This window comes from Asparagus officinalis, chromosome 5, assembly GCF_001876935.1.
Source record: "Asparagus officinalis chromosome 5, Aspof.V1, whole genome shotgun sequence".
Taxonomy (NCBI): Eukaryota; Viridiplantae; Streptophyta; class Magnoliopsida; order Asparagales; family Asparagaceae; genus Asparagus; species Asparagus officinalis.
In genome coordinates, this window is record NC_033798.1 from 110,982,377 (window position 1) to 110,994,360 (window position 11,984).

Consider the following 11,984-nt stretch of genomic DNA (forward strand, 5'->3'; position numbering starts at 1 on the left):
AACATCAAATTTTAGCATCAAATTCCTGCAAGTTAAGGCATTCAACATTTCTTCAGGGAGAATACTCCATGACAAAACCCAAGCAAAGATAAGAATGCCAACATCAAATTTATCAAAAAAAGCTTCACCATCTCCTTCCTCAGCTCCAGCACTAAGATCAGCTCTTAAAATTTCAAACCCAACAGAAATCTCTTCGCCATTTTGACTAACAATCTCCTTAACAAGCAGTGGCTTCTCATCAAATTCCAAAAAAAAGAGTGGCCTTGTGTCTGCAGCCCCTTCATTTTCATTTTTCTTGGGCATCATGCACTCTTTTCTCTTGGTCATCCTCCTCCGGCCTACCATACTATAGGGTTCAAAAGTGACAGGCGCAGCGGCGAACTCCGGCATAGTCGAGGGCGAGACAGGGAGCGACGACGAGCTACCACGACGAGGTCGGGCGGAGGAGAGGAGGGGAGGCGACGACGAACTCGGGGGAGACTTGGGAGCCTGGGGGGAGGTGGCGACGGCGAGGAGGGCGAGGGCGATGAGCTTGAGAAAGCCCTTGTTTTTAAAGAGAGAGGGGGGGGGAGAGAGAGAGAGAGAGAGAGAACTGGGTTTGAAGGATTGAGGAGAGGGGATAAGGTTATTTTGGGGATTTTAGCTTAGCTGGCATGTAATAATTATTAAAAAGGGGCTGCAACATAAAATATCACACTTCAAGGGGCTGAACCACATGGGGGAAACTAGGAGGGGCTGCAGCACATGAAGTTTCTGTTTTTGGGGCCTGGACACATTTTTCCCTAAATATAGCAGTTGAGTACAAAAATAAATAGTTACACTTTGACAGCCTGAAGTCTTGCCTTTTTAAACTTTGAACATGAAACTTTATTTTGACAACTTGATGCCCCAAACTTTTTTTTTGGTATGATAATATTTAGTTACTCCATCTATTTTATTTTCAAACTATAGCTTTTTTGAATTGAGTATGTAATCAAAACTCAATTTAATCATGTCCTATTTAAACTTTTAAGTTTTAAAAATTAGGTAGCAATAAATGAAAAGATTTAGAATGAAAAATATAATTAAAAATATAAAAAATATAAATATAAAATAAATTTTTTTGGTATGAAGGAAATCTGGATTAACAATTTCTAGTAGAAAAATATTTTCATAGATATTATCAAATATGTATAAGAAAATTGGAAAATTCTTTTCAAATTATTTACAATCAGATAATAATCATAGCTTTTGAATTGAGTTAGTTATCAAAACTCCAGTTAATCATGTCCTATTTAAAGTTTTAAGTTTTAAAAATCACATAGCAATAATTAAGAATATTTAAACCAAAAAATATATTAAATTTTTTAAAAAGATTTAGATCAAAAATATAACTTTAAAACACAAAAATATAAAATATAAAATAATCGATGAATACAATACCTAAAATTTTGATGGTTTAATCAGATAATAATAGTTTTAATGTAAATAAAATTTGAAAATTATTTATAATCAAAAGAAAAGAAAAATTCATGCGACACATCTGGAGTAATTTCACTCAAATTTAAAAATTATTAAAAACAAAATTAAAGAGAATGATACTTTCAATATGAGTTCAAATAAAAAATATTAGTTTAAAAAAACAAAATTATGATATAATAATAAAATAAAATCACAAAAACATACATGTGTAATTTACTATTTCGCTGTCTTTTTTATCTCGAATTAGAGCATATTTATTTAGATAACCATAATTGAAATCAAATAGAACTTTAAAAATAAATAATAGTATAATCAAAGCAATTTCAAAGGCATTACCTGGAATTTAAAAAAATCTTTAAGCTTGAATTCAAGGTTATTTATCAGATAACTACAATTTAAATCCAAAGGAAAACAAATAATGATGCAACCAAACTTGAATAATTTCAACAAAATTATCGCTAAAATCCTACTTCTGTATATTACAATATCTTGCACAAAGAGATTAAGCAGAGGTTAAATAAGATTCGTTAGCAGCGAAAAAAATGTGGTAAACAATTATTTTTATAGATATTATTAAATATTATATTTTATATTATTATGGAAGGAAATCGGGATTAAAAATTCTAGTAGAAAAATATTTTCATAGATATTATCAAATATGTATAAGAAAATTGGAAAATTCTTTTCAAATAATAGCAATAAAATTAAGAGAGATTTTTTGAGATTGTCAAAGTAACAAAAATTGTATAGATTGTTAATAGATTTCGTTGTTACAATTGTTATTATTTGTATTTATGGTGGGTAATTTTGTGGGATTTAAAATTTATTAAGGAGATGAGTGGATAAAATTAAAGACAGGTGGTAATTAAATTAGAGAACATGGATGTCGATGTGTCAATCTCTGAGAAGTTTTGAGGAGAAGAGTTTGCCTTAAGGTATACACATAGTAACAATTACCAAAGCTTGAAGAAAGACTTTAGAATTGCATAATTAATTGATGGAACTTGAATTTAGCCCTCTACTTTGACGGGTTCACTTGAGAATATTACAATCGCGTGTTTTGTACTTCCGGGTGTTGTTTGGCAACAAGCTAAAGAAAGGGTTACGAAGAGTAAGTCATTCATCTTTCAACCGAAAAAAACATAACACATGAAATAAAATGAACCAATTCATGTTAATTTGCCAAACAAAGAGGTTGCAAAAAGATTAAGATAAACCCTCTATCAAAGTAGGCTTATAATTCACTTTCGACGGATTAAGAGATATCTTTATCTTCAAAGAAGATAAAGATAAATATTAAACAAAATTCACTTTAATTAAATGGTTTAACTAGGTTAAAACTCCTCTAAAAATCCCTCCTTCGTATACTCGTGCGGAAGTGGGGGTCCGTTTGAATATCTGCAAATCATGCAAAAGCATCGAGCTGTAGTACGCAAAAATATAAATTGAATGGGTATATAGGCAAAATTACCTTCTGTCTGCTTCCGACGTGGCAAGCCTTGTCAGTGTGGAGCTTCGGTCGTCGAGCCCACGGGATGTGATGTAACGGAATCCGTACTTCCCGCTAACAGACTGCTTACCTGATGACCGCCAATTTTCTACGGAGAGAAAATCAAAAGCAAAAGCAAAAGAAAACAAAAAACAAAAGAAAAAGTAGAGAGAGAGAAAGAGAGAGAGAGAGAGTGACCCTTCAAATGCCCCACCCACTTCCTTCTCTCTCTGAAACCCTCTCAATTGAGAACAAGATTTCTCTTTTTCTTTTTTTGATGGCGACATTGCTTTTTCTTTTTTTTTAATGCTCTCTCTCGCTCTCCACTTCATAAAGTGAACTGTAGATGAAGATGAACAAACGCCAAGGGATCGGATCCGAAACCCTAGTTTCTCGTTCTAAATCCGTCATAGCTTGGTAATTTTCAGCCCCGATTTCGAAATTCTAGATTAAAATTAGGAGAATGAGATCTTAGTTTGATTTTGTGATGTGGTTGCAATTTTATTGATTTTGTGAGGAATTTAGCGCCTATTGTTGGGAAAATAAAGTGAAATTTGTTATGATGTTGGAATTGAGATCTCAGTCTAATTCTCTAGATTATTAACTGAAAAATGTTAGCTTTAACTTTCTATGATCTTGTGAATTCGTCCTGACTTGATCTCTTGTTGCTAGATGATTTAAGGAAATTGCTCTGGTAATTTCTCTCCTTAATTTTAAGCTTTTTAATTTGTTGTTTGTTCAAATCCCAGCATCTCGATATTGATTAAAGAGTATTTATGGAAAATGTTCTTGTCTAGTGGCTGTTGTTGGATTTTCGAAATATTCCTCAGAGTTTCACAGTCAAGAGCCTCATTTCTTAGTGGTGATGGATCACTGTGCTATTGTGTGTTTTATGATTATTACTTTTCTGTCCAGATAAAAGGTCATTATACCCATTTATGTGACAATCATCTTTATGTTGTTATGACAGATACACTTCCCATTTATGTTAACAGGATCTTGTGGAGATACAGAACCTGCATTTAGCGTTGAGATCTAGCGTTATATCAGTTGAATGGGCCAGCATTCTGCTATACATACTGTTAAATTCCCAAATAAAACATAAGGGTTTTCCCCCTTGTCTTTCAAATTGTCTTATAGAAGTAAACATGGGGGCAAAATGCTGCATGCCTGTTAGGGATGATATGCCCATGGTTTTGAGGAAGAAAGATAGAGTCCCCCATGAGCTTTATTCGCGGAGAAGTAGTAGATGCTCACCTTCATGGAGCTTCAGATGTGACAACCGAACACATATAGAGGATATAGTGGACAACCCTTCTTGGCTTTCTCATGAAAGTGGTGGTAGTGCTGTCTCAGAATTTATTAGTACATGCGATGGAGAAATTGAAGGTCTTTCAGATGGGAGCAGTTCATCCAATACTCTTCAGTTGCCCAAGTTGCAGAAGCTCCCTAATGAGTTGAACATAAAGGGGAACTCTCAAACTGGTCTTGCAGGTAAAGTTATTTTCGCAACATCCAACCTATCTCATGCCATTAATTTTTTAGTACGTTTCATTATTGAGGAAGTGCGTCCTTCCGCTAAGTATATGCATGAAATGTTTGATATTCATCTTTTGAACTATACGTTGGCCTGTAATTGCGTGTTCTTTTTCTGTTTTGCTTTCTCTAATTCTTTGTTGTGTTTTGCATGTCCACCATGTTTATTATTAATTTATTGATCAATATTTAATCATTTTCTTGGATGAATTTTATATTTATATCTATGGTGAAACTATGGTGGAATAACTGATTCCAGGTTATCGTTGTGGATAATAGATAGACTTGCTTGTCCACGTAGGAGCTTTCTTGAACCTAGTGCGGCTTTTATAGCATGCATATGGTAATAATGTGAAATGTTACTTGGGCATGGGAAACAAGTGTCAAATGTCCTGTTTTAAGGTGTCCGATGCTTCAACATCTAAATAGTAAGACACGTGACATGAATATATAATGGTATGTGTGGTGAAAGATTGCTAACTGATACTTAGAGGTGAAGCAAACTCCATTTAGCATTAGTTATTTATACACTACATGACATTGACATAGTTAAGGAAAGCAGTCACATGTTTGGAAAAACATGGGTGTAATATGACATTTCTTTCTATTCTTTCCTTTGAATCCCTTCTAGAGTCCTCAAATGCCTTTCTGCATTCTTTAGATACAATTATACAATTTTCATTTCTCTTAATTGCATGAAATTGTCCATGTCCCTAGGACACAATTCAAGTGCTTGTATCATGTGCAAGGGATTGACACCATAAAATCTTGTAAAATGCAGTGTCCTGGTGACACTTGTAACACATATCAAACTTTGGTTTGGTTATATGTTAGGAATGAGCAAAATTTATTCACTTGTGTTTTAGATGTTTCCTATTAAGCATAAGCTGACCATTAACTTTTTATGAAATCAGGTGTGTATTCTATTGGATTTAAGGTCTTGTATTTTGATTGAGAGGGAATCTCCCTCGTAGTTGTAGCTTGTTTTTTCCACCGCTACTGACAATTACCCACAGCTAAGGAAAATAGAGTTCCAAGAATCTGACTAGGGAGATTCTTTCTCAATGTTTGTTGTTTGTGAATCTGAGCAGAATTAGCAGGCTGAACCTTGGCTAGAGTAGTGATTTCATGCTGTTCTCACCAACAATGTTTTTATGTGACCTTACAATTGTTTAGCCAGAGAGCAGGTTTTGGCAGTATCAGTATTAATCAGTATGAAACTCTTCCTCAATTTCTTTATCAAAGCAATGTTCTTTATTAGGAGGATAAATATCTTTGATAAGTGGATAGTGGACAATAGATATTTTTTCCTTACTAGGAGATTGATATTTTAACATGAAAAAGTTTTTTAAGTTTATCTGGAAAGAGCTTGATCTTACAAACTTTGTTAATAAGTATTGGAAATTTACATTAACCAGTGAAAGAGAAGAACTAGAGTGATGGGAAACTAAGAACGACAAGGTGGAACTTCAGGAGGAGAGAACTCGACACATATCAATGACTCAATGACGAAAGAAGTGTTTTAAGGTTAGACAAGTCAACATGCGAAGGTTGCGAGGTTTTACCCATAGGGAGATTGATCTTGCAAAATATTTTGATGGTATTGGAGCTTTGAATAAAAGTGGAAAGAAGAACTAGAGTGAGCAGGAAACTTTTGTGAACTAGATGGACTTAAGAAAGAGACAACATGATACATTTTAAGGATAGAGTACTGTGAGGAGAAATGTTGGAGTGTTGATGATGATTCAAAATCATATTGAAAAATACAACACTGCCTGTTCTTCTATCATCTTATCTATAGGCTAATGCTTAAACTAGTCACGTGATTATGAAACCTCACTACAAGCAGACAAATAGGCAACTACTCGTCTACTTGATGAAACCTGTATCAATCATCCTAACCTGAATCATACAAATTGTCCTATCCAGATCATCTATCACATGTGAGCCTCTAGTTAACAGGTGTACAAGAATTTTTGTTAAAACTTACTGTTGAATTCAATCATGCCCGTTGCTGAAAACTAGTTGTCAAGAGTTTCAGTTCATGCGCTTAACTTATACATTAGCATGCCTTATGTCATTCCTTTTTCTGTACAGTATATATTCAGTACAAGTGTGATCTTCACGCCAAAAAATATAATCGTAAGATTAATTATTTGATGTGCATAATTAGTTTGGTTCAGTAAAATAGAAATCTGCTTTTGTAACCTTTATTTAGTTATTTATTTCATGGAGCAGGTTAAGTTTCTTTTACTTTGCAGTAACTAAGGGGAGCAGTTATGTTTTTACTCTTTTTAGTTTTCATTCACCTACTTTATACTATTTCTGTTTTTAGGTACTAATATTGCTATGCACAAAACAGATCTTTCCCCAACAAAGGATACATCACATGAGGTGAGTTGGAGTCTTTTGAGAATCTTTTGTTGTTCCAACTTCGCATGCTCATTTTCAATTCTCTCCAATTCTAAAAATGTATAGGAATCAGAGATCAGAGAGTCCTCGAGCCCTGCAAATGCTTCAGAACCAAAACAATCCTCTACAGCCCATACAGCTTCTGTACCAAACCTTAGGTTTTGCTCCCCACCATCTAATCCATCATCACCACACCCTTTTCCAGGTCACAGATTCTCTCCACAAATCTCTGAAGGCCAGGTTCTGGCATCTGATAGCTGGATCATGCAGTCATTCTCTCAGCTTTATCAAAGCGACAACAGAGCAAGTACTCACTTATCCTCATCTACCTCCAATCTACAGACTTGCTGCTTGTGCTCAAAGCTAGTAACAGAGAGGGCCACATGGAAGGGAAATGAGATCACCGTGGCTGCTGTTCTTGTTTGTGGGCATGTCTTTCATGCCGAGTGCTTGGAAACTGTGACACCTGAGGCTTCAAAATTCGATCCAAGTTGTCCTACTTGCTTTCATGGAGAGAACTCTTCAGGAAATGCATTAATAACTTGTTCTAAGTCTAGGAATAAGATTTCGAGGGGAGCTGTAGCTGATATCAATGGTGATGGAAAGCTCGTTATGAAAGATCTGAAATTGGGAGCTAGCATCAGTGTGAAGAATGCCTTAGGCTGGTCATTCTTGAGAAAGCATTTAGCGTTTGGGTCTCGATCTATAAAACACTCATCAAAGAGTGGATCCTTTGTCAGATATCGGTAGGAGGAGTTGAATGAGGTGAAGAAACTGACCTTTTTGCTACATTGGTTGTTTCTATTTGAAATTCTTTGTTTAACTTGTATCTTAATCTTCTTTACTCCAGTTTTACTATTAAGTATTGGCCTACTTCATAATTGATTAATTGGAAGGGGAGCATAATCCCTTTACATATATATGTCACGTTTTATAACTCCAGCTTCACGTTAATTGTTACTGTCACCTGCAGTAACCGAGGGGAGCATAATCCATTGATGACTGTTCCAAACAATTATTCTCTTTGATTTACCTTGAAGTTTACCTGAGTTCGGGAAATTACAAATAAGGTGGCTTGTTATTCACCGGAACAGTTATCAATAGAACTGGCAAGATTTTGATACACGGGAAAATCTTATATATTCGAGCTCCAAACTTTGGATTCTCATTTTAGTCCATTTTGCACTTATTATGTGAAAGGAGGGCATAACATTTGTGTCAAGCCGTGGATTCTTAAAATATGCATGGCTTAATTAATACCCTATATTTTCCCCTGCTTTGTACTTATACACCCTCATTTGTTTTTGGCAACACTTAAATATCCTAAAATTTTTAAACCTTGCACTTATATACTCTCATTAGCACTTTTATACCTAAAGTTTTAAAAACATGCACTTAAATATCCTTTAATTTTAAAACTTGACTTAAACACTCTTGGTTATGCAAACTTGAGAGTATTTAAATGCAAGTTTTAAAAACTTTAGGGTTTAAGTGCTAATTTTTAAACACTTTAGGGTATTTAAGTGAAAGTTTTTGAAATTTTAGGGTATATAAGTTCTCTCAAAACAAATAAGACTATCAAATAAGACTATTGTTCTAGATAGTTCTGGTCTTCATCCTGCACCTCCTATTTTTAGATTCGAAAGAAGTTGGCTGCAGAATCCAAATTTCATTCCTTTCATTACTAGTTGCTGGAACTCTTTCAGGTGTCATGGAAGTCCTGTAGATGTTTTCATTTCAAAACTCAATCTTATCAAAAGAAGAATAAAATGGTGGAAAAAAAATTGTCTTGGTTCTATTGCTTCTAGGAAAGATGAGCTTCTATCTAAAATCAACTCTCTTGATCTGTTGGAGGAAAAAAGGCCTTTAACTGATTCAGAATTCCATGATAGGAAGTCTCTTCAATCCTCCTTCTCTTCTATTCTTCTAGAAGAAGAAACTTATTGGCATCAGAGATCGAGAATTCAATGGTTGAAGGAGGGTGATGCAAATACAGCTTTTTTCCATAAAACTGCTACTTTCCATAGGAATGCAAACTTCATTTCTTCCATTAATCATCAAGGAAAAGATCTGTCAAATGAAAAAGATATCTCCAATGCTTTTTGTGAATACTTCTTATCAATTTTTGGTAGAGATTCAAATTCTACCATAAGTATGAACTGGTCTCAGTTATATCCTCATGAAGATGTTAATCTTACCTCCTTAGAAGACACCTTCTCAGAAGATGAAATCAAAAAAGCAGTGTTTGGTATGAATGCCAACAAAGCTCTAGGCCCTGATGGTTTTTCTATGGCTTTTTACCAGACTTTTTGGGATGTTATTAAGTATGATTTGATAAATTTGATGACTTTTCTCCAACAAAATCCTTCTAGCTTATGTAGGGTGAATAAAGTCTTCATCACTCTCATTCCCAAAATCAGAGATAGTGTTCTAGTGAAGGATTTCAGGCCAATCAGTCTTATAAATTGCATTTTCAAAATTTTTTCTAAGGTGATTGCTAACAGACTGGCTCCTCTTCTTCCTAATTTAGTTTCTCACACTCAATCAGCCTTTCAGTCAGGAAAATCAACTCTAGATTCCATTGTCATGGCTAATGAGATGATTCATTTTTGTTCTAAAAGGAAAAGTGAAGTTGCCATGCTAAAGCTTAAAGCTTGATTTCACCAAAGCTTTTAATTCTATCAACTGGAATTTTCTAATTAGCTTACTCAAAGCTAGAGGGTTTGGAATTAAGTGGTGCACATGGATTTATCATATTATATCTTCTTCTCAGTGTTCTATTAAAGTTAATGGTTTACCTTCAAAATTCTTTTCTTGCAAGAGGGGTCTTAAACAAGGAGATCCTTTATCTCCAATGCTTTTCAATATAGCAGTGGATGTTTTACAAAAGATGATTCATAACAATGTCGAAGATGGAATTTTATCAAATCTTGGTATTAAGCCACCTCTCAATCAGTTAAGAATCCTATAATTTGCAGATGATACTCTTCTTTTTGTTAAGAGCTCTTCAAAGGACATTTCTGTCCTGAAAATGATTCTTTATTTTTTTGAGGATGTCTCAGGATTGGCAACAAATTATTCCAAATCTTCCCTTGTTTATTTTGGAAAAATAGTTATGAAGAAGCATCTCTTATCTAATTCCCTTGGTTGCAAAGCAGACTCTCTTCCTATTAAATATTTAGGTATGCCTCTGAAATATGGAAAGTTGAAGAAATCTGATTGGCAACCTATCTTTGACAATTTTCATAAGAAGCTTGCATCTTGGAAGAGGAATTCTTTATCATATGGAGGAAAATTAGTCCTTCTAAACTCAGTGCTTACTTCTATTCCTTTATACTTCATGTCGTTCTACAGACTTCCAAACTGGGTCATCAAAAGTATTGATAAAATTAGGAAGGGTTTCTTATGGAAGGGAGCTGAGAGAGCTAGTGGTTTCAATTGCCTAGTTAACTGGAAAAAAGTATGTTTAAGCAAATTAGAGGGTGGACTAGGAGTAAAGGACATATGTGTTTTCAACAATGCTCTGCTTTCAAAATGGTTATGGAAATGCCTAGATCCACATTCATATACTGGAAGTTTTCTTCGCCAACTGTATTGCAACAGAGGTTTATCCTTTCAAATGATTCATTCATCGACATCATTTTCATCATTCTGGAATGCCATAATATCTCTTAAAGATGAATTTCTTCATAATATTTCTTGGACTCTTGGTGAAGGTGATAAAATTCGCTTTTGGGAAGATAAGTGGACAGGTTCAAACACTCTGGCAAGCCTCTACCCTTCTCTTTATAATCTAGCTTTCTCTTCAAATGTTTCTACCTGCAGTCAAGCTCTTCTGACAGATTCTATTTGGCATTGGAGACCTCTTTTGCGGAGATGTATTTCTCTTTGTTCTCAATCTGAAAAAACTGATCTCTTGAACTTTTTGAGAAATTTTCATATTTGTCACCAACCTGACAATCCTGTTTGGTTGCTTTCTAAATCTGGTATTTTCACAGTGAAATCCTTCTACCAGTTCCTCATCCAGAGAGGCTCCTTATCACCTCATTTTAAAGTTATATGGAAGAACTCAATCCCATCTAAAATCAATTTCTTTATCTGGCTATTATGCAATAACAAACTTCACACAAAGGATAATCTCTTGTTAAAAGGATGGACAGGCGATCCAACATGTATCTTTTGTGGCTTTCATCAGGAAAACAGGGATCACTTATTTTTCTCCTGCTCTTTATCTGCACAAGTTTGGTCACATTTTAAGAATTACTATCTCCCTTTCCCATGGCCATCATCTTTTGAAGATCTTCTATTAACTGTTAATAAGCTTCATGGTAGAGCTGGTTACATCTGGCACAGCTTTTTTTCATATATCTGCTGGAACATTTTGATCAGTAGGAATAAATCAATTTTTGACAAAACTACTTTTTCTTACAAGAAGATTATTGATCAGTCGGTTTATGGCTTATATGATTGGTCAGATAATGAAAGAGGTGTTGCGGCAAAGAAACTCTCTGCAAGATTTGAAGATTTTCCTCTCTCTCGAGCAAGTGTCTGAAGATGGAGGACTTTTGATTCATCTTTTGTATAGTTTTTGTTGTGTATATAACTGTTCTTTATCTTTCATATGTTGACTATAGAAAATTAAAATTCTACTATGCACATGTATGGCTGGCTTTGGTTCATCCTTAAATCTGTGTCAACGGTGAATGACGGCAAAGCCCTCTCTTCATCTTCATGGATCTTTGGATGAAGAAAGTTATACATCACTACTAGTAGAATTTTTATTTTCTATTTTCCAACATTTTGGACACAGTTCGTGTCTTACTTTTGTAACTAAACAATTTTTGGATTCTTGATATTTTAATGAACGGGGTTCTACCCCTGTTTTTCGATCAAAAAAAAAAAAATACTCCCATTAAAAGCACGAGTTCGGGAAAATCTTTCTATGGTCAGTATTATCCTTAACTTTTTTGAATATTACATTGTTATCATAATTTATTCTAATTTTAATCATATCTTATCTAATTTCACATGAACTATCTATAGGTCAACAATTTAAAAAAAGTTATTTTGAATATTTCACTTAAAT

The 11,984-nt window shown here is 34.4% G+C and overlaps 1 protein-coding gene across 5 annotated transcripts; it reads left to right on the plus strand.

Annotated features, from left to right (window-relative positions):
* Window positions 3,136-11,570, plus strand: LOC109840688. 5 transcript variants are annotated; one of them, XM_020409418.1, is made up of 5 exons: window positions 3,136-3,367; window positions 3,921-4,444; window positions 6,822-6,880; window positions 6,965-7,663; window positions 11,374-11,570. In XM_020409418.1, exons 2-4 carry the CDS (start codon window positions 4,099-4,101, stop codon window positions 7,646-7,648), a joined length of 1,089 nt encoding a protein of 362 aa, XP_020265007.1. In that variant the 5' UTR covers window positions 3,136-3,367; window positions 3,921-4,098; the 3' UTR covers window positions 7,649-7,663; window positions 11,374-11,570. The 5 variants fall into 5 exon arrangements, with proteins under 5 accessions (XP_020265007.1, XP_020265005.1, XP_020265003.1 ...); XM_020409416.1 differs by lacking the exon at window positions 11,374-11,570 and adding an exon at window positions 7,872-8,021; XM_020409414.1 differs by lacking the exon at window positions 11,374-11,570 and having other exon boundaries at window positions 6,965-7,818.

Coding starts and splice junctions, on each gene's coding strand:
- LOC109840688 (XM_020409418.1), top strand. CDS start 4,099: ATGGGGGCAAAATGCTGCATGCCTGTTAGGGATGATATGCCCATGGTT. Junction 4,445..6,821: donor CTCTCAAACTGGTCTTGCAG/GTAAAGTTATTT, acceptor TTCTGTTTTTAG/GTACTAATATTGCTATGCAC. Junction 6,881..6,964: donor CAAAGGATACATCACATGAG/GTGAGTTGGAGT, acceptor AAAAATGTATAG/GAATCAGAGATCAGAGAGTC.